At 41.8% G+C, this 22,871-nt stretch overlaps 1 protein-coding gene across 3 annotated transcripts; it reads right to left on the bottom strand.

The window, feature by feature from the left end:
* Positions 1-8,724: 8,724 nt before the first annotated feature.
* Positions 8,725-22,309, bottom strand: mfng (MFNG O-fucosylpeptide 3-beta-N-acetylglucosaminyltransferase). Of its 3 annotated transcripts, none has more exons than XM_029499860.1 (8): positions 21,671-22,309; positions 18,672-18,674; positions 16,619-16,721; positions 15,311-15,464; positions 12,377-12,462; positions 11,379-11,544; positions 11,215-11,300; positions 8,725-8,855 (listed from the first exon to the last, which is right to left on the bottom strand). In XM_029499860.1, the coding sequence occupies exons 1-8, from the start codon at positions 21,990-21,992 to the stop codon at positions 8,804-8,806; spliced, it is 972 nt and encodes a 323-aa protein (XP_029355720.1). In that variant the 5' UTR covers positions 21,993-22,309; the 3' UTR covers positions 8,725-8,803. The 3 variants fall into 3 exon arrangements, with proteins under 3 accessions (XP_029355720.1, XP_029355711.1, XP_029355703.1); XM_029499851.1 differs by lacking the exon at positions 18,672-18,674 and adding an exon at positions 16,835-16,880 and having other exon boundaries at positions 21,675-22,309; XM_029499843.1 differs by lacking the exon at positions 18,672-18,674 and adding an exon at positions 16,835-16,880 and having other exon boundaries at positions 11,215-11,544; positions 21,675-22,309.
* Between the last annotated feature and the right edge of the window lie 562 nt (positions 22,310-22,871).

Below are 22,871 nucleotides of genomic sequence, written 5' to 3'. Positions count from 1 at the left end.
GATGCAGGAAAGAGACAGAGTAAAACTGGCTGCTGTTGTTATTGTTGTTACTGCACTGGGTGACACAGTGTTGTGTTATCGCAGTTGAGCCTGTCAGCTCAGAGTTGTGCGGCAGTGACCTCTGTTCACAGGAATGTGTGTTTCCTCCTGTAGAACCTTTGAGACAAGAACATCAGAACCAGAACTGCTGCTGTTCCGCTGCCTGTGACATCACAGTGGAGGAAGAGCAGAACTGCAGGAGGACTCCTGCAACCTTTGGAAAAGTAAGTCATGCTTTTTTAAATTCACTTGTTCACTTTTGTTTTTAGATTAGTACAAAGAAGTTAATTTACTTTAAAGTCAAATAAGATGTAAAATGACTTATACAAAAAAAAAAATCACTTTTAATCTTCATTTCACTTGTAAGCTGTATTTGTACTAAAAAGGCAAATTTCACTTTGACAAGAAAGTTTGTTCTCTCATCTGTGACAATTGTGCAGTTTCATGCTGCAGTTTAATAAAATGAAACATGATGATGCCTTCTGGAGAAAAGCAGACACAGTTTGGTCCACTCAGTGTGGCAGGTGTCGTCTTCCAGATTGCTCAACAGCTAGAGAGCTGTCATACAGACCAACAAAACTAGTTATCTTGTTGGTCTTGTTCATTCATTCTGGGTAGCAACTGGGGAGAATGGATGGATGAATGGAGAGTGTTGATTCGGCACTGGTCAGGACTGGAATGGTGTTGAGCCATTCCCATCTGTTAAGACAAAAACAAATGAATTCTTGCCAAACTATAGAAAAAGGTCGAGCATGGAGGACGGGTAAGATCCCCCTGCAAAACCTCGGGACAAGTCAGGTACAGCCACGACTTCTTGACCTCACCGCCACTGTGAGCAGGCACAGAGCGGCGGGAAAAAAAATCCTGTGACTTGTGTCTTTCTACGTTGTGGAGACTGTGTGCAGGAACGCAGGACTTGGTGTGACAGAGAACCAAGGCAGGCAGGTTCGTCCATGACGCGTAAGATCCCCCCTGTAAATCCTGGAGACGACCTAAGGCAGGCACAGCCACCATCACCTGGCCCATAGTTGCTATTGTGTGATCAGACACATTGTGCGACTTGCCGCAGGAACGAAAGACTTCATTTCAAAGGAAATAGTACAGATAAATCCTACAGAGCTCAATGGTGCAGCAGGATGTGGTTTGTGCTTTGCGTATTGACACCTGGGACAATGAGAGACACCCTGTCACTGACCTGGTAAGTCCTCCTTAGGGGTTTTTTTTTTTGTTTGTTTGTTTTTAAATCATTAGTAAGTGACGTTCAAAACATTTTAAAAACAAATGTTCAAACATTTTCATTCCATCAACTTTGGTGAAGGTGCGTACACTCCCCCCTCTCTGTTCCTGTCTCTTTTATTATTTTATCAGTCGTTATTACGTTACTGGCTCTACAGTGGTAATGCAACAACGACACACAACTTCAGCCTCTGCTGATGATCTATACTGACTTTTTAACCTGACCAAAAAGCAAAAACCATAAATCAAATGAACGAAACTCAAAACGCTGTTTTAAACATGTAGACGATACAGAAGCCACCTTTCAGTCCTCTGAGCTTTGTAAGGTTGCTGCTGTTGCTGGATGGTCACTACGTACAAACGATGAAAGGCCAGACCTCATCAGGAGAGGTCATTTGAACGGGGAACGTTTAATTCTCATCGTCTCTTTTCATTCACAAAAACATTTTCTTGGCATAAATAGACTTAAAATGGTGGACAACCCTTTTGGCAGTAGTTTGCCTTGGTTTCTGACTTTACATGGTGTTTTTTGCTGGTGTCTTTGGGGGTCTTTGTGGGTATTGTGGGTAGATCTCAGCGAGACAGAGTGAAAAGGGCCCTTAAATGGTTCTGTCTGAAGAAGGCAATCATCAGTCTTTATAGCGTTTCCTCCCACCTCCTGACTGCTGGGCTGTCCAGGTTAGTGCTGACAGAACCCCACCTGGTTCTTCACAGGTCCAAGTAAAACCCTCACGAAAAGAAAAGTTCACATCAAGTGAAACTATGACTAACCCTAACCCGCCATCTGAAGTACAAGAAAACATGCGTCTGCTGCCCCATGGGATCCATTCGGACCTCCATCCAGTTTTTCTGGGAGTCCTTCCTGCCCAGTGAATCCTGCAGTGCTTTATCTGTTGCCATTTTATCAAGATGCTCCTGATGCCCGTCCCTATCATCACAGATCAGTAAAACTCCTCCAGCTATGTCGACCATAAATCTTTCAGTCTCAGATTATATCTTCACAGGGGTCAATGGCTCGACCCCTTTGCACACAGTCCATCTTCTCCTTTCTCAGTACTCAGACAGTTTACCTAAACAGCTTGAGACTTAGTCAAGGTCTTCGTGCACTAGTTCTACACCAGCGAACTTTGTAGTCTGCCTGAACTCAGCCATTTGCCTTTACAGCAACAGAGGCTGCAGTTCTTTTACCTATCATAATAATCCCGTCCTTCCTGTGGGCTGTTTCCTCACTTTGTCATTCCGAATTTCTCAAAGTTTAACATCTGACTGTTGTGCACAGAGATGACAAATTAAACTTTCCTGAAGAAACAAGTAAACAAATTGCTCACTACTTTGCCCCAAAGCTCCTCAGTCTCAGGGAATATTTCTTGTTTCCTCCCACCGTCCAAAGACATGTGTGTCTGTGATCAGTCGTCTGTGATCAGTCTGTGATCAGTCTGTGATTCTAAATTGACTGTAGGTGTGAATACGAGCGTGAGCGTTGTTTGTCTTTGTGTGTTTGACCGGCATCCTGCCCAGGGTGTACCCTGCCCCTCGCCCGATGTGAGCTGTGATTGGTTCCAGCAGCCCCGCGACCCAGAAACGGAAAAAGCAGTTGACAATGAGTGAGTGAGTGCTGTATAAATAAAGTTCATTGTTGTTATTGTATACTTCAACTTGCTCTGTGCCTAATTGAATTCATTCTACATCACAGCTTTTGTTTCTGTAATCAAAGACACAAACTGATCAGAATCAGAATGCCAATCTGGTTGGCAGGTTGGAATATCCCTCTAACGTCTCGTTGAAATACATGGAAGATGCTTATTTAGCTCAACATTGCATGTGAAAATGTATTTAAGTGCTTTAATACGAGGCGTTGATAGAAGTGGACAGATGATGGAGCTCACTCACAGGTTTTGCCATCATTCTCACCCGCAGAAATTCAGAAATTAAACATCTTTAGACATTTCTTAAAACAGTTTCTCCAAAGGTGTTGTTATCCAATTAGCAGACTGCATCATGGTGGCAGGTGGAGATTCAACAGCTGGTGAAGAAATGTGCTCGAAAACATCTGGCTCACAACATCCATTTAACACCTCCAACAACACCAGCTCCATTTCTCGGGTTAAGCTCAATTTTTGCAGGACACAGAACATAAAGCCTCATGACAATGATGAAAATAAAAATAAAAAAAAAACAACTAAACAAGCTGTAACAGTTCGTTATACATAATTCAGACTGTGACGTTTTTAAATTACAGGCTGGAGGTTATTTGATCCCACCTTTTCGAGTTTTGTGAAGGTGTGTTTACTTGAGTATTATTTTGGGGGGTTAAAAATTGTCCTTTTTAACCATTGATGCTCTCGTTACTCACTACTTTTGCACTAGTCTAACATTACATGGTCATTGTCTATAATTCAGATTTTTTCTGTGCGTGTTCCAGGTAGGAATATGGCCACGATGTGGAACTAGACATGCAGCACACAGGACAGTCTGTTAATCAAGGTGAACAACAGCAACGGCAACACAAGGTGACACACATCACAGACCTCCAGTTTGAATATTGTGTTCATATAAAATGTGTTTTGTGTTTTATACTTTTACTTAAATATTTTTTTCAGCACATACTTTTGTACTTTTAATTAAGAAATACTTTGATGAAGCTACTTTTACCTGCATTGGAGTAATTTTTGACAAGGTCGCACATGCTGAAGTTGTGCGCTGAAGTTGTGTCCTGAAGTTGTGTGCTGAAGTTGTGTGCTGAAGTTGTTTCCTGAAGTTGTGTCCTGAAGTTGTGTGCTGAAGTTGTGTCCTGAAGTTGTGTCCTGAAGTTGTGTCCTGAAGTTGTGTGCTGAAGTTGTGTCCTGAAGTTGTGTGCTGAAGTTGTGTCCTGAAGTTGTGTCCTGAAGTTGTTTCCTGAAGTTGTTTCCTAAAGTTGTTTCCTGAAGTTGTGTGCTGAAGTTGTGTCCTGAAGTTGTGTCCTGAAGTTGTGTCCTGAAGTTGTGTGCTGAAGTTGTGTCCTGAAGTTGTGTGCTGAAGTTGTCCACCTCTAGCTGCACATCTACTTGAGCAAAGCAGTGGCTGGATGAAAATGGATTTATAAATAAAACACAGCTCGTTCAAACGCACCCAAAGTTAATTGAGCATCATTAAATTAAATTACAGATAATATCTTATTATTTTTTCCGCAGCCTCGAAAAAAGTGTTAAAAAAAAAACCGGTTGGCTAGTTAGCATGTCAAAATAAGAGCCCGTCAGATTTATGTGTAACCGAAGCGACTCAACTGACTATCTGTAAAGGCTTTAAGGATAAATTAATTAATAATAATCAATTTAATTGTTAAAATAACTAATTTTAAAGCAAATGCTTCGGATTCAAAGTAAAACAATATATTTAATATATTTTAGCATTACTAAAAGTGTTGAAGTTATAAATTGCCATATACTACGGTTGCTGAGAAACCTGCGATGCAAATATAAAAGCTGTTATACTATAAAAATGTGTTTCTGTTTAATAAATAAGTAAACAAATAATAATAATAATAATAATAATAATAATAATAATAATAATAAAGCCCCACCGGAAGTCCGCGGTCCGATTGTATAATTGGATTCCGGGTTTCATGAGGAGAAGAAGAAGACGAAAGAGGAGGAAAAATGAGAAAGTGAGTGAAATGGCGTCTGTTTTAAACTGTTGTTTTCACTTTAATGTACAGTTTTACGTGTTGAAATACCGGGAGTCAAATCAAATACAATCGATTATTTAACTTTCAAATCCATTTTAGATCGATAAACGTCGAACTCGACCTGCCCAGCTTGTCGATGTAGTTTGATTGCAGGGATGTAAATCGATACATCGATGAATCGATACACCCCGACTAATAATAAAATACTGATCTCTAAATTTTCTAATCTGAGATATCACAGAATGGATATGAGAATGAAATACAAAGTACATTTTGGAAGCAGAACAGTCATTAATAAAACAACACAGGGTGGTTTAAATGTGAAACAGTCATAAGTGACTCTTTTCTTCCATACTGATCTGCTTCTGTCTCTGAAGAGCTGACCATTTTCTTTTTTATGGAACAGTAACATCCCATGGAGAGGTTTGTAAGAATGTCAAGTTTTTCTGCTGGCAAGGAGTTGATGATATTTATCCAACGTCCTCTCTGCAGGCGATCCTGTCTGCTAAATTACTGGCATATTCATTAGTAATGTGGCGGGGGCAGGAGTGAATAAAAGAGCCACAAATATGAAAAATAAAAAATAGCCAGCAACACCACCTGGGGAATCTCGCCCCAGGAATTATATTATAACCACCGACTCTGGTCATGAACAGACAACAAAGGTTCAAATAACTGAAGCAAGTGACCCCAAAAGAGATTCTAATTTATTAATTATTAAATGAGAAATTAATGGAGGTGGCCTGATTGATTAGGAACTTCTCAAAATGATACTGTAGTTTTATTATACTTGACAATTTCTTGTTTTTTTTTCTTTGTTCAGGAAAATTAAATCCAGAAGAGGTTTTGCGTTAGTGCAGAAAATAAAATTTTCCTCTAAACAGGTCCATCATTTGATGGAAGTTGCTGGACGTCTGAAGCCAGTCAGGTTCTTCCACATTAACATTAAGTTCTAGAAGCAGCTTTGAGTCATGCTGAAAACTGGGAGGGATCCTCTCCAAAACTGTTGCCACAAAGTTGGAAATAAATGTTATTCTCTCACATTCCCTCCCTTCAGTGGAGCTAAAAACTGAAGCTCAAATCATTAAAAACCGACAGGCAAGATGAAGCCTGATGAAGTGTGTGTGTTCTTTCTAAGTTTAAATTGATCTTATTCAACAATCCATTAAGAATCAGTCACCTCAGACTGTAATGGACGAACTGCATTCATGCTTTTTATCTTTTTCTTTTGTCTTGATTCCAGGCTGGATCGAGCTGCCTCTTGCACCTTTGCTTCCTCCATCAGCTCCTCCATCATTTTATTCTTCCCAGGCATCCATTTTCTGGCCAACTGTCCTTTACAAGCCCCTGTTGATTTAATGTGATGGACAGAGGGGAAGTGAGGGAGCACTCCTCCGACAGCTGTAACACTCTGCCTCCAATTGACCTGCTCCACTGCTACCGCAGAGAGTCCTGTTTATAGACAGCCGAGGTCATAAATTTATTGTAGTAGGGACACAGACAAAGGGGAGGCGGTTGCAGCATTATAATGTTCACACACTCAGACAAGACAGGCCGGCATGTTTATACAAACGCATGTTCAAGATGGACACGCACACTGTAGATCAAAGGATCCTCAGGTCGTTAAAGGTTGCAGGGTGGAAGCCCATTTTGCTGGATTAACATGCATAAATCATCCAAAGGTTCATTATTAGGTGTGACAGGAGTTGTAAAGGTAGCAGACTGGTGCTGACGATGCTTTAAGTCCCCATCAGCTGTTTCCACTTTCTAGACAGACAAAAGACAAACAGAGCCGGAAGCAAAGCCTTCCTCATCGGGCTTCAAGGGGCTTCAGTCCATGTACACAGATTATTGACTGAATGGAATACAAGAAAATATTAGCTTTCGCAAATAAATAAAACTTGTTTCATGGCGAGAAAGATTTAATTATGTTGTGATCGCAAGAAAATGTTTCGTTGTATTGAGATGAATAGTTAATTAAAAGGCCTAAAATTAGTCGCCACCTCACCTTTGTTTTTCCAACATGTTGTTTAATCATATATTAGAGACATATGATTTATTATTTCTTCCCCATTCCCGTCTGTCTTGTCTTTTAGCTTTCTCCATTTCAGTCTGAGTTTTGACCTGAAGGAAAACTTTTATTTTTCCAGGAAGTGTGCGTGTGTGTGTGTGTGAGAGCGGATTAAACCTGGAGAATTAAAACATAGCTGAGCCACATATTGGTTCCCAGCTCTTTACTGGGAGTTGTAATAGCGTTAAAACTGAAGTAATCATATTGCAACACATGCACTAATTCAATTGACATTCGCATGTATCGACTAATTAGATAAACTAATCAGATGAATTCAGATCAGGAGACCTCTTAAGGTTCCTTTGTGGAAAACTAAGATGCGAAAAGCAACCACAAGATTATTTCACACAAGAGCTCAAAAGGTCATAAAAACACAGCGAACAACCTCAATACCTCCAGCGAGGAACTTTGATAGATTCCTTCACTAATTAATGTATATTTGAATGGTTAAATGTGATAAGTGGTGTAATTATAAAATGCTACCTGTAAAGTGATCGCCTAGAATAGAAAACATCACTCTATATTAAACAAAACTGTCACAGTTTCTTTTTCATCTTACTTTCCGCTAATCAGTCCAGAAAATGTCCCAGTTAGGACCACCTGTCTGACTTTGTGTTTTTGTTGTTCCGGTGAAGGGCTGGACTTGATCTACTCCGATGCTACGTGCCAAATTAACGGCAGGACCAAAAGTTTCCCAGCAGGACGTCGTCCAACGCCTCGAACTGACTCCACCAGCTTGTCTCCCATAATGCACCCTGATGCCACGTCTTCCCCAGGTAAGAGATCCATCAGACCATCATTAAACTACTTGTGTGTGAGCGAACAGTTGAAACAGCGTTTAGGATCTTGTGTTTAGATTTGAACCCAATCAGATGGTCTCTGAACCAGCAGCACCAGCAGCTTAAACCTTTTCCACAGATTCTGTATTTGCTGCGACGCGTCGGCTTCCATTCGAACGCTCACATCATGGCGGGGCCTCGACCGACTCGTGGAAGTGGCACATTATTCCAGTGTGGTGAGGAGCAGGTTTCAGGCGTAACAGTTGTGACCTCAGGTTTGTTGTGTTGGTGTTGTTATTTTCTTTTCACTAAAGGTAAATAAAGACTTCCTTTCAGTCGCGGCCTTGAAGGAGCAGGAGCAGCTACTGCAGATGAGACTGAGTAAACAGAAGACGACAGATGGAGGGGTGGAGGGAAGGCAGTCAGAGAGCCAAAGAAGGAGGACAGAAGGTTTGGACGAGGAGAGAGATGTCGGTCAGGAGGGATCTTTGTCTCCAAACCTCTACGGCACAAGGACACCGTCCCCTTCATAAGACAAGGATGAACACATTCCATCGATAAAAACGGAAACAAATTCAGCCCCTTCTCCGTCAGCAGCACCTGGTGATAACTTAATCAACCTTAAGAGACACTGACAGCGTTGATAATTATAAAGAAATCGTACAATCGAATCAAAGTGCACAGAAATGTGAGGACATTTTTTAAAAAATAGGCACAATTTCATTCACATTTTATCCATTTCATGGAAAAAAGAAACAAAGTTTGAGCAAAAATCTCTGTTTTAAGTGCTTCACTGTCAACAAGCAGAAAGTCATCATTTTCTTCAAGCAGAAGTCTGTCTGTGATCACTTTTCTGCTCCTGCAGCTCAAAACTGTTCCATCAAACAGAATCCTTCAGTCTTCTCTACATTCAGACACAGTCCAGCCACCCGGGGGGGTCAGCGGTTTGGTCCCATGTGTGGTCATTTTTTTGTTTTTTTTTTTTTTCCAGAAACTGCTGTCTTCATGACGAGCTCAGGGACACCAGCTGGTGAAGGGATACAACGTGCAGTGGACCGTCTTAAACCTGCGAAGGACAGACGTGATGAGTAAGAACTCTGCTTTTGATGCTGAAAACTCAAAACGGTTGACGGTTTGATGTTTTGGTATCTTGAGATGTTTGATGAAATATGAATATATTTGTTTGCGTATTCCTACATAGTAAAAAATGAGAAAAGGGGTTTCAGGTTCCTGGTTGTGCTGGACTGTTTGGACATTTTAACGTCACACTCAAAATGGATTGACTCTTTGTAACCAGCTTTATTTTGAAGATTTGAAGTTTTCAACATCTTTTTTTTTTTCCCCTCCCAGCGTTGGAAGTCACCACCTGGTTCGCACACGTAAAATACAAAACCTGTCAGGTTCAGGTCGGACACTGAACTGCCAGCATTAATACACATCCCATTAGAGGATGCAAGAAAGGACATTGAGATTTCAGCCACAAAATCTAAAACCCTGATGCTCCAACTTTATATTCACAAGGAAAGTTCCACTTAAAATTAAAAACATTAGCTTATCTGCTCACTCTGCAGTGACCTTTACAGATACTTCAGCCTGAATCAGACCCAGACAGCAGGACTTATGGGGATCTTGCTTATCTTATATATTATATGTATGCTGTGAACTGCAGGGCATTTTGGTCTCCATTGTGTTTTAAAGTGGACATTAAGACACCTCTGACTTTGTGTCGTCCTCCAACTGCAGCCAGCAGAGACTGCAACAACACTGATGCTGATGATCAGCTAAAAATAGTTCAGCAGCACCAATTTTTTTTTTTTTCTGATTGGTGTTCTTGTTAAGCATGAAAACTTTGTAAATGAAAATAGGAAAATATAAAGTAGAGAAAGTAACAGGTAATAAGTATTTTGGGTGAATCCTGGATTTGAATAAATTCTGCATTTTTGGCCTTGAGGGGATTTTATCTGCTTTTATTACAAAATCAGTTTTGGGTTCCTCACAGAAACAGCTTTTGGTTTGATTTTAAAGGATTTAATTCACATGACATGATCACTTTAGAACAGCATCTCATTCTGGATAAGTAAAATTCCCACGCTTTCATAGAGCCTGACACCTGAAAGGTTGCACATATAAATGACATAAAGGCAGGTACATTTCAGTATTTCTATATTTAGTTTTTTTGCCTTTTAGCATTAAGAACCCAAAAAAATACAGAAATACATGTGGAAATGTATGAATAATTATAAAGGAGCATGACCATAGCATTTGAGAAGATGCATTAAATTATATATATAGTTATTTTCTTGTCACTCACATGTACACAGTTGCACACGAGAAGATTTACAGAACGTCCAAATTTGTTTAACTCTTCAACATTACACTGATGTGTTTTAACCATCCTGTGACTCTTTTCCAGCCAGTGTGACCTCACAGCCTCAGATTCTCCTCAGATTCAGTTGTTGTCGTCTCTTATCATTATCAGCGATTCTATTTTCATAAGTTTCTTTCATTTCTGTTTTCGCACCTGTTTAGTGACTTTGTCAGCAAATCATATCTCTCCTGCTGCTTCACCTTTGACCCGATTTCTTCAAGTAAACAAAGAAAAATGAAACATGGGGGAAAAGTTCCTGTTCAGAAACCTGACCAACTTCTGTTGGTGAACATCTGACCTGCTCCTGTTAGAGGCTGCAGCGATGTCAAATGTAACCCCGTACGACAACGGAGGATGGAAACAAATGGAAAGAGCTCGCAGTGGAGCGTTGGTGGTGATGTGTTCTTACAGCGGAAGACACAAACACAACAGTGCTCCTGTTGCGTTACATCGAATTGCTTTTATCTCTGACTGAACGGAGAGCGAGACGAACTGGAGATGCAGGAGGTGTCGGATCATCGCAAGAGTAAAACTGAGAGCTGCGGGGGGAAGCAAAGTGGCTCACAGCAAACAATCATCTTGCCATCTTTGCCATAACAATGAACTATTCATGCAATGCACAGGTGTTAAATATGTATGACATACGCTTGTGCTAAATATTTGATTTCTCGATTTGCAGTTTTTAAATTGAATCCACAATCAGAGCAAAGCAAGGTCTGATTTAAGAGTTTAAGATACGACTCTGTAACTTTATGATATGAAATAGACCCAAGTCACGATCCTCACTTTTCATTGGTTTAATCCAAACGTGCACCATTTCCTGTCAAATAGAAACTGATGGATCTCACTCACAGATTAAAGTAAGCATGGATACCTGGAGGAATCATCTGAGGGAAACCCATCTGTGCAGCACATCACTCACTGACAGCTTACGACTAACGTAAGGTAACACATTTCATATTATCCTTTCACACTGAGCCTGTTGTTGTTTGAAAAATGCATTTCCCAGTGCTTAAAGTTTTGTGATTATTAATGAACCATTTGAAGGCAGACTAACCTCGACGGGTCGTCCTCCTTTGAGAAGCTCCCTTTAAACTCAATGCTGTTCATCTTGTTCTCAAACATCCCATAACTCAGTGTCACCTGAAGTGGGTGGAAGAGACACAGCCATGAGAAGAAGTGCAGCTCCAGCACATTCGTTTCTTTATGTGTGTGCTGTACCTGTTGTGGGACGCTGCTGTGGCTGATCAGCAGCAGGTTTTCCAGGTGGGAGTGGAATAGCGGGCAGTGGACCATGGAGACGCCGAGCCTCTTCTCCACGATGAAGCCCACCGTGCAGTCGTCAGGGAGACGGATGGTCGCCGAAGTCTGTTCGAACCGCGAGCCGCTGAAATACACAGACGTGAGTTCTTGATGTATCTACAGATCACAGATTAGAGATTTATGTTCACCAAAACCATAAAACTGCCCAACTTTCAATCTAAAGAAGGCAAATGTTGATGATTTAGCATTTTTTTGGTCGATTAACTATTTATTGTGTTTATTTTACTGCTGACTTTTTCCAAAGAAGCCTCTAAATCCCTACCTTTTGGCCCACGGCAGCCATTAGTCTCAGTTGTTAGAGAGCGGCATAAATATAAACTTGCAGAGCCTTGAAACTAACTGCAGTCTGGTGATTCCTCACCGTGAACATTTGTTTAACTTTAATGTTTGGCCAAAGTTGTGCTGCTGCCTGTTGAAGCATCTCTGTGTTTTCTCCTCAGACAACAGATGTGAAGATTAGATTTTTTTTTTTTTTCTGTGTGCCATCTGTTTTTGATTCTGACAAAACAGCTTTTTGGTTTTTTTTATTATTTTATTTATCTTAATTTTCCAGCTTCCATCAAGCACCTGATTATTTTAGAAACATCATTATTACCTACAAAATGAAAGCAAGATTCTCCTCAGTTTGGTTTTCATTTAATGGATTTAAAGTCATAACTGACTGAAGAGAATCCGCAAGTTAGCACGAAATGTAATGAGAAATGTGCAAAAGCAGATTTACTTTGATTTGATAAATGTGGTCAACAACAACACACACACACACACACACACACGTACTTCTCGAGCCATAATCTTAATGCTGACACTTAAAACAGTCTTAATGCTCATTTAAGGAATAAAAAAAAGTGAGAATCTGTCAGGATGTAACAGGCATAGAGAGATCAGTTCATTAATACCTGGCCCATGGAGCCATCTTCTCCGCCAGCCGCCGACTGAGACAAAAACCTGCTCCTCCTGTCGCAAACCAGAACCGCACTTCCCTCTGAGGAACACACACAAACACACACAGATTTTTAACACACACTAACATGAAAAATTTTACTCAACAGCAAGCGTCAGTCTGGAGGTCTGGATGGCGGAGCGACATTGTGCATCACTGATCTGGACTGGACCCTCTCTTTACAAAGGACAGCTCAGCAGAGGAGTGCTGCAGCCACAAAGGAGACAGAACCAGAACCTGAACCTGCAGGACTGAATCAAGTAAGGCCTGATTCTACGGAGCAAAGCTTCACGGTGTCAATCGGAGTCGGGGTGAGGGAGTAAAGAGACTCGTTTCACTTTAGTACAAGGCCGTCACAGGAAGAAGCCCTGCGAGCAGATTATTGGACCCAAAGAAGTGGTTTTGGTCCCCAGTACCGATCCCTGGGGAACTCCATCTATGACCCTCAAAGGACATCCAGATAAGATAGACATAATATGATAGACAAAACATGAGAAGCAACTTGCTTGCGTGACCATGAGGAAAAGAGCGTTGTTTGTAATTCCATTTATCTTTTTTTCTATAAACACAAAAATCAAATGCCTAAAATATAAAATGCCAAAAATCTGAACACAGTAAATGAAAGGAGAGGGAAAGAAACACACACAGAGAGGAATGACGGTATTTAGCTAACAGACACAAACGGTGAGTCGCAGATCAGGGAGGAGAGAGAACAACACTTTGTTTCCCTTCAGATGTGTATTGATTGTTCTTTTACAAACCCTCCCGCGATGAATTAATGTCTTTATCTGCGAACTCTCAGGTAGATGCCGTCTTTATCGCTTCCTGAAGAACAAAATGTGCAGGAAACTCTTTTTTCCAAAGGAGGAAATGTTTCTTTCTGCTGGTTTTGTTTGTGTCACAGCAGTCAGATCAGTAGTTAAAAGTTGAGAGCGGGCTGTAATTACACAACAAATTAGTGCGTTAGACTGATAGTATTTTTTTTGTTGTTGTTGTTGTTTTTGTTTTTTTTTTTTACTTTCCCTTTTGTGCCGTCATTTCCTTTCCTTTCATTTCTTTTCCCCGACTCTTTTTCATACATGTCCTAACTTTACCTGTCTGTCGTTTGACTTTCCTCTTCTTTTTCTTTTCCATTTTCCATCCTCCTTTACTTAACAGTGTTCATTTTCTTTCCTGTTGCTGTTCGTTTGGATTTCTCCCTCATCCTTTCCTTCCTTTTTTTTGCTCCTTTCTTTTAATTTCCTCCTTTTTCCTTTTCTTCCGCCTTCCTTTTCCCAGTCTTGTCACAAGAAAGATGGAGAAATGGCTTTTCCTTTCTCCGTTTTGTCACCTGACCTAGGCTGAAGGTGGCCATGATGGAAGACAAAGGAAGAAAAGAGCGAACAGTCGGAGAATGAGAATGGAGGGAAAAAGGGAGAACACAGCTAAGATAAATATATCTGCTTTACTGTGTAAATGGGCGCAATCGGAGCGGGGAATAAGAACCATGGGAGACGCAGAGAGTCGTGTCTAGATATGAGTGAGAGACATTGAAAAAGTGCAGTGAGGAGAAAGAGAGAGAGAGAGAGAGAGGATAAAACGCTGTTCAGAAATCTCACTGGAGTTGTGATTTATTTAAACTCAATGACAGCATAAATCTTAAAGTTGTAAAACTGTGAACCCAGTAACACACACAGACACACACACACCAGCTGTATATCTATTCCGAAACCAAACTTATCGCCCTCCTGCAGTTTGACAAACCCCTTCCCTGGGGGAGTCTCCCTCCTTGTGTGTGTGCGCGCGTGTGTGCGTGTGTACTTGTTGTGTTTTACCAAAAATCAATAACCCAACATGACTGTAATCACTCAACGATCCACTTATTTATTAAAATCCTTCCCCTGTGAATAAAACACACGGTCCTACACGTTCCCTTCTATCTCCATCCATCCATCCATCCCGTCTTCCCCTCCGTCCCTTCATGGCGGCGGGTAACCTGGCCAGGCTGCATTTTGGCACAAACCCAACATCAAGAGAGCTCAGCTTTGTTTCTTAGTGTGTGCAGTCAAGGAGGAGAGGGGGGAGAAAAAAGGAAGGAAGGATTGACAGACGGAGGGATGAGGAGAAGCAAGAAAGGAAGAACAAAGAAAAGAAATTTCAAGTGGATGAAGCAATTATGCGAAACACCTCTTTTAAAGTCAATATTGTATCCAAAGGCAGCGAGTCCACAGCAGCTCCGTCCTGTCAGATCTAGTTTGTGATCAGTGATTTGCATGATTCACATTTGTTCTGTGTTCGAATGGCAAAAAATAAGGAATCACTGAAAATAAAGAAAGAAGAAAGCAAGAAAGAAATTCAAGGTGGAAACGGATAAAGAATCTCAGCTTGAAGAAATGAATCTGCAGAGTCACATCCACGACAGTGATGTATCTCAGAGGGGTCACCCCGCCTTAAGGAGCTATCGGCCCACATAAATTAAATTTGGTCAGCTTCCAGGGGAGTTATAAAGTGTTGTGGTGAAAATGCCACTTCAGAGGCGTTTTTCCAATCCTGAAAACGGACACAAATGAACTTTTGAGGACGATCCCACGATGGTTTTTGGAACAAAACGCCGTTATTTTAATCATCATATCAGCGTTTTTCTCATTGGGTCTTTGGGCCCAATAAATAAATAAAAAGAGCTGAGTTAATGTTTGACATCTTAACACGTCTGTTTTATCAGTTTTATGGACCTTAAAGGTCTCTGAAACATCCAAATATTTGACGTTTCCAAACATCCCAAGTCTCATGCAGTGTTGGTGAGCTTCAGGGTTAACGTTATCTCCTGTTTGGGATCTGATTGAAGCTCAGTGAACTTTCAGTCTGACAATAAGCTGAATTAAAGTCTCAAACAAACACCGTGATACGGTACCGTTGCGTTGCCCTCCAGGAGCTCGTGAGCCGTGATGGGCTTGTCCAGGCTGGGCTTGCCCACGTAGATGTCTCCTTCCTGGGGGAAGTTGGACAGCAGGGAGAGGAGGGCCTCCGGGTTCAGATAGTTGTCATCATCCACATGACAGAACCACCTGGAGAGCAACAGAAAAACATACAAATAGAAGTGTTTTTGTTTTTTTAATGGTCTATTTTCTCACCACCTTCCCATCTATCTGCTGATTACTGCAAAAGTTCCAAAGCTCATTTTCTTCCTCACTGCTTTCATTGTTGAACTGAATGAATCCAACAGCATTTCCTGGAGACTTAAAAATCAACTCAAGTCTTAAATGAGGCGTCACCATAAACTATTTTGCTTTATTATTCTTCCCGCGCCGGTTGTTTTTACATCAATGAATTCATTCAGCCGCTCTGAATCCCTTTTGTGTCTGCAAGAGGATGAGAAATTGCTGCTTAGATTTCCTAAAAACATGCTGTAGAGATCTGCGATAAAAATATTTCAATCTCAAGGACATTTTCTTTGTTTCTTCTGGAGTTTTTCAGCTGTATTTTTATCACCCAAAGTCAGACTGTGTTTCCAAGAGTTATCTAAATGTGAAATTCAGATGTGATTATTCAGGATATTGGCATTCGGTGAGTTCAGAGCTGTAATCTCAACCCAGATAGTGACATAAAAGATCTAGCCTTGTATCTACGGCCCGAGTCTTGCCCACACACTTCCACATCTGGGTCGATTCCACCTGTTATCATTTATATTTCTGGCTGACAGTCGTGGGTTTTTCACCGTCTTTGATTTCCTCCACCACTCTCGTGGCTGGACATCATGTCAAAGCTTCCCTCCAACACCAAACAGACTCCTACTGCAACAGTCCAAATGACAAAGCTGCTGGTCCCAAACTGAAGTGCTGCCATCCCAGTAGCCGTCCAAGACAAACAGCCCCACTTCCCTCTTTGCTCCAAATAACAAAGTGGGGTTTGGCACCAAAGTGGAAGCACTCTTTCATTTTCCTCAAGACGCAACAAGACAAAAAACACAAATGTGGAAAAAATGTCCCACGTTGGAAACCACAGCCTCAAGCGGGGTCACAACAAATCCAAATAATGCTATCACCTGTGTACACGAGCTTTAGGAAACCATAACGCAGAGGATTAGTTACTTCTTTGATTTCTCCTCTGACCGCCCCCCGCTGTAACAGGTTCCCCACAGCGATCATTAAAGCCAGGTATCTTAATCCCATCTTTAAAGTCGCACTGGGCAGGATGATAGGCGGGCCTTAATCTGCCTCACCTCTTGTCCGTGGCCATGAAGCCGTCGTACTCGGCAGACATTTTGCAGGACAGAGCCTGCTGACTGTGATCTGACTGGCAACCTGTTATCACCATGTTGTATCCTAGACGGAAGGACAGAGAGAAATGTGTTTGATTTATCACCGTCAAGTCCCCGAAACCAAAATCTTGTCCGTATACAGTTTGTGTTTATATTAGATCCAAGGCAGCTGCTTACCTCGTAAACTCAAGTCCTCGTCCTCCGTGTCTGTGAAAATGAAGGTCTGGAGGAAAAACAACAAAGAAAGGGAACGGCATTTTAAACACGCCAGCTCTGATTCTGTAGCACAACATCCTGAGGGCCCCTTCATTGAGAGGCAAACACACAAACACACTCAGACAAACAAGCAATCGATCAGCTCTTTTTCAAAGAAAATTCAGTGTGACAAACACAAGAATCCCTGCTGTGAACTCTGACAATGAATCAATGCACACACACACAGTCCAAGTAAGTCAGACTGTCTATATTAATCAAAGTTCAGTGCTTAGAGTTTCATAACTAAAGATAGTTAGGCTGATTGATTGATTTATTGATTGATTGTTAGGCAGTACAATGCTGACCTCTGCTGGTAAGAAAGTGTAAACTCAGCCTTTCACAAACAGCTGATTTAATATCGGACTTCTCTTTGACTTCTTTCTTTTTTCTTATTTTTTGCCAACGCGATATTTTTAAAACAAGCATTTGTTTTAATGTAATATATTTTTTACTGTATCTTCATCAAGTTGAGCTTTCTATTCCGTAGATTCCAACATGAAGCTTGTAAAAATCTGTGAGGATGCACAGCAACAACTGTGAACCGGTGCCAGTTTCATCTGACAGATTAGACTCGATGAGTGTGAGTCATCGGAACCGGGCAGGGGCGGCGGTGATGTTGGTGGTGTGGTGGTGGCTGTATCAGGGGATTTGAGCAAACAAGCCCTTGCATTACACTCCATCACAGCCGAGGCCCTCAGGCTGAACCGCACCGTGTGTTTGACTCACTTTGCCGGGGAGGCACTAAATAACCCGAGAGCAGGACAAAGCAGCCAGCAGATAAGATAAACACAACCACTAAATCATGTTTTATTTAACTCCTGGAAATGTTATTGTGTGTCCCCCAAGTGCTGGCCGGCGTGCAGGAATACTAAATAAAATACATCCCAAAGGATTTTAAAAGTGCTGCGACATACAGACTCATCTCACATTGATATCAGCTACACCGAGATTAAACATAAATTTGAGGTGTTGGGGGGTGATCTCTCATGTCTGAACAGGACTTTTATTTCCCAGAAGCTTTGGGCAAGGAAGCCAAAACAGGAAGGAAAACAGTCAGCTTTTGAAGAAGTGCTGCGAGTATTCAACTTTAAAATATGAGATGAAATAACAGCAATAAGTGTTTGTGTGCTTTTTGTTTTAAGTGCAGCATGAATTTGATTTCAAATGTCACCAAAATGTCACCTTGATATGTGGTGTATTGGAAATTTGAGGGACGTGGGAAATGTGAAGGCGACAGATATGGCTTAACCCAAGCAGCAGAGTGTGTGTGGGTGTGTTTTAAAAAGATAGAGATAGTAAGAGAGAGGAGACGGTGTGAGAGTAGATTTCCCACCACAGAGAGAAACTGTATTCACGTCTGTCAGTCTGTGAGGGGACTCCTGTGATGTGACATCAGGATATTTTGTTGGTTTCATGTTGTTTTGTTAAGTAACCAGAAAATACCAACATCCAACTAAAAATCAGTTCACGTTGTTCTTCCCGATGTTTCCTTTATGTTGTGTGACGCATCTTCAAACCTTATTTCTAATTTCTGAGGCAGCTCCTTTAATCCCAGTTTACCTGTTTGTTTGTTTTTTTATCTGAGATTCAGGTTTAGATGAATCTTCAACATTTAGCTGCGATGGTGTTTGATACTGGGTTTTATGAAGTACTTGTCTAAAGTGAGTGAATTAACTGCAGTGCTTATAGATAAGACAAGATAAGTGAAGATGAGATAAGATAAGATATACTTTAGTGTCCCCGTAAGGAAATTTGTTACGGGCTCCAGTTCAACAGTGGAAAACCGGCATTTTACAAAAACAGCATCGATTCACAACATATATTGAATTTTTAAGTATTTAACAGTTTTTTTTTCTTCCAACTGCAGATAAGCACATCTCACAACCCAATGTCAAATAACTGGGAGAGGAGGGGGGGGGGGGGGGGGCATCAGTGTACATTAAAATGAATAATCTCAATAATATTCTCCCTACTTGACTCTGCATCTGTTTGTTTTACTGTGGGAGCTCATTTCATCCATCAGCTCTCAGACAACCTCTAAATCTCAACTCTGGAGATTTTAATCTCCAACCCCCCCCCAGAAGGTCTTTTTCTTTTCTTACCTTTGTCCATCCCTCCATCAATGAAGCAGGAGGAGGCGTAACGAGATACCGGGATCAATCCTCCTCATTGCCATCACCCCCCCCCCCCTCCCCTCGAGGACTGCCACCGCCACCATCCAGTTAAACCCCTTGAGAGAGACTCATGCCATCACGATTGGTTTCCTCCCCCTCTGCTCGTAACTGTGATGAAACTACCTGCACTGAAATCAGTCAAGCCGGGCTGAGGAACAAAGATGGCGGCGTGTCAGCTCACAGGGGCTCGTAAACAGAGTTTGAGAGGGTGTTTTACTGAGGTCAGGCAGGAATGCATAAATCTCACCTTGTTTTTCACGCCGTTTAACAACCATTAAGTAAGATGAGCACACAATGATTGATGTGTGGGGAAAGTTTCCGATCTATTCTTCAGTGACTCCTTGGCTTTGTGATGGGAATGTGGCATTCAGATCTGCCATCGAGAGGAAAAGTTTTAATTGCTATATCAATGTAGATTTATTTGGCTGCTTCTGGGAGCAAACAAAAAGATTTGTTACTGGCCGAGGTTACACCAAATATACTGGAGGAAGCTTTGAAGGATATTTTTTGGAAATAATCTTATTTGCTGTCATTTGTTGGTTATTTCTTCTCATCTGTGATTTCGGAGGCGAGACATATTAGCCTAGCTTAGCATAAAAACGTCATGTAAAGATGAAATTCAGCGCTTTAGGATGGAGTAGCTTTTGGATGCAGGACTTTCCAGAGTTTGGGTATCATCATGAGGTTACTGCTGGGGATGTTTATATGGGGATTTAAATAATGATATTTATTGGACTTCAGGGTCGTAATCGGCAGATTTTGAAGCTTCCAGGCTTTCTGGGCCTGAGTCGGGCCTTGCTACTGAGGAAACCTGTTTTGGTTGTTGATCTGGAAAACTTGCACTGTATCTGTAAAGCTTCTTACATTCCCATCGTCCTCAGCTTCATGGCGATGGAGAGACAACGCGAAACTAAGACGGTGAATTTGAAACGTTGCACCTGCTAAACATCTTCTTCGCACTGGAATTGATTGAGTGTTTGCAACGCTGACACCGATTAAAAGCAGAAACAGGAGCTTCCGCCTTTAAGCACATTACCAACAGTATTAAGCAGCAGTAGGTGCCAAAATGGTTAAAGGCCACTGTGTGGTGTGTGTGTGTGTGTGAAATGAGGTTCATTCGGTATAAAGTCCACTTCCTGTCCTATGAGCAGCTTCCGGTTCAGTATTGTTAACAGTGACTCCACATGGTGGCCCCTTCCGTTCGGCCCAGACAAGCTGCCTGCGCGGCTTCCTGTGTCTATGTGTGTGTGCGTTTTCTGCTGTTGCCATGTCTCCACCCGCGTCTTTGTGTGTCCGTGTCCATGTGCGTATGTAGAAGTGCCACTCTTTGTGTGCATACATTAACAGGCACTTGTTGTTGTTGCGTGTTTCGCAACGAAAAAGAGGAAGACGCCGCTCGGAGCCTTCCTCTTTCGCTCATTTAAATGATCAGTTCTCTCAGCCAAGCCTCAACGTCACACAGAAAACGACAAACTGGAGGCCTCGTCGACTTCCCCTGAAGATCGCCACTCATGTTTCAAACGTTTCAAAGACGGAAACAGTTGAATGAACCGTAACACGGAATTCATGGAATTCAATAACTAATGCAGCCAAACGCTTTCTGCCTCGTGATCTTGTCACAATTAGCCCTCATTCATGCAACGAGTTGACGTAGGGTGGACAAAATAATAGGAACACCTGTTTTTAAGTGAACGGCCCTTTGTCGCGGTTTGAAGGATGGATTCACTGATGGACTAAATTTACAAGGGGGGGGTCCTAATAAACTAAAAATTTTCACTGATCGTGACAGAATAAGATCTGTACTGAGTCTGTGTATTTAAATGTCAGCCAGAAACAGTCTGTCAGTTCTAACCTTCAGCCAAACACGTCGCTGTATATTGTTCTTCAACTGCACTGAGCTGAAATGAGAAGTTTGAAACCGCCATGTCTGTTTTGCAACATACGTGCCAGCCTGTTGGCTCGGCTCGGCTCGGCTCGGCTCGGCCCTCCAGCAGTAAGACTCTTATGTATCAGTGCTGCGTTTAAATGCAGAGAGCTCATCTGTTTTAGAAGAGCTGTCAGGAGGACAGAGCCAAGTGAGATTTCAGTTTTCATGCTGCTGCTGACTGAAGCTGGTCTAAACTCAATCTGGGTCAGTCATTTTATTTTGATATTAAAGCCAGAAAGGTTTTTACTGTGCTGCTTTTCAGTGTAATCAATAAACCAACAATCTTTAGTTCACTTGCGGTTTCAAAGCAGGAAGGAAGTGACTCATCGGTTCATCTTTACAACAGACAGCACATGTTTTCCCGCTGCCCTGATGGTGTCATAGATGTCTTCTTTTTGTGATTAAAAATGTATTAAAAATCCCAAAAAATGTCAAAACTACGGCTCTGACTGTTTCAGGGATCCACAACATGAACTTATTCTAAAAACACTGCTGCAGCCAGGCTCTTCTACAGGAGCCTGAAACTTTATTTTCCACAGAGAGCTTTGTGGTGGAGCTTCAGCTGGTCCTCTCCCGGCCTTAGCGGTGTGAAAGCGGCGGCAGGCTGCAGAGCAACACATGAAATCACAGACCAGCACGGATCCGGCACAGATGGACTCACGTGCGTCTTGGTTCTGGAGATCCACGTCTCCAAAAGGAGCGCAAGGCGCGTCCTGTGGAACCTCCCGGTGGTCTTCACGGCGATGAAGATGTCCTCCTGTCTCAGCGGGGGCTGGGGGACATGTGTCCCCTCAGCGGCCGGGTGTCTCCCGGTCCTCCTGCCCGCCGGGGTGGCTCTGGGGAGCGCGCCGGGCGGCGGATCGAGATGCGCTCTGAGTTTTGGAGGTCTGCTGGTGCGTAATTGGAAATCCACGTAGAGAACGATGAAGCAGGTGAGAACTAAGACAGGCAGACTCCGACGTATCCATCTCTTAAGCATTGTAGAAACTTATTTAGATCTTCCAAAGCGATAAAAACATGTTCCCTCTTTATGTCTCCGGGCTGTTTGGGTCTAATCTCGCTTCTCCATCACCTCCTCTTCCCACTGTGCCGTCGTAGTCGCTGTTCCTCATTAACTCTTAATTTGTATGAAAGTTTATCAGAGTGATATTAATCATGAAGCTGATGACTTTTTTTTTTTTTTAAAGTTTTGAGATCAGCATCATGAAACTATTTAATTGCTCTCATTTTGTGCGTAAAGCGGCAGTCAGTCGGCTGATATTGACCTGATCTGAGCTCAGCTCTGCCCATCCTGCCTGCCACCACAGTCAAGCTCATCGGAGTTCAATGACACCACTTCCTGGCATAGATTTCAAAATAAAACGCAATTGGTAGATTTGCACTTCCGGTTATTCTTAAAGATATGAGTAAAACACCATAAACAAGGATTTTAACAATTATTGTTTAAAATATAAATATACATCTTAAATGTACATTAAAATATAAAGATAAATTAGTTGGACTATTATAGAGACTTTAAAAAAATGTCTATAAATCAATAAATATCTTTTCTATTCTATATATGTTAAATGGATGAACTGGGACGTGTCTGCTTTGTATTTTGAAAGGTGAATATCTTCCAGTCCAAACGCTCGCTCGCTCCGTGGCTTCTGACCGAGTTGTGTCGTCTTCTTCAGCCAATGGAGCTGATTTATTAAAGATCCTGGATGAGTAGATGTGAGAAAAAGCAGACGTATGACGCATGTCACTGATGTCAGACACCATTTGACTAAATTTTAGATTTTGAATTGAGTGTTAATGGAGGACGTGTGCTTTCAGGATTGGTCCGTTTTGTTTGTTTTAGCCGCTGAATTAGGAA

Source organism: Echeneis naucrates, chromosome 1 (genome assembly GCF_900963305.1).
Source record: "Echeneis naucrates chromosome 1, fEcheNa1.1, whole genome shotgun sequence".
NCBI classification, from domain to species: Eukaryota; Metazoa; Chordata; class Actinopteri; order Carangiformes; family Echeneidae; genus Echeneis; species Echeneis naucrates.
The sequence above is the reverse complement of the archived record's forward strand: the minus strand, read 5'-3'. Positions and strand labels throughout refer to the sequence as shown.

Bases quoted from the DNA above. Each gene is read 5' to 3' on its own strand.
- mfng (XM_029499843.1), bottom strand. From the start codon at position 21,992: ATGCTTAAGAGATGGATACGTCGGAGTCTGCCTGTCTTAGTTCTCACC. The intron at 15,465-16,618 runs GTGAGGCAGATT...GTTGCTCTCCAG, and splicing joins TTCATGGCCACGGACAAGAG to GTGGTTCTGTCATGTGGATG. The intron at 11,545-12,376 runs GTATTAATGAAC...TGTGTATTTCAG, and splicing joins AAGATGGCTCCATGGGCCAG to CGGCTCGCGGTTCGAACAGA.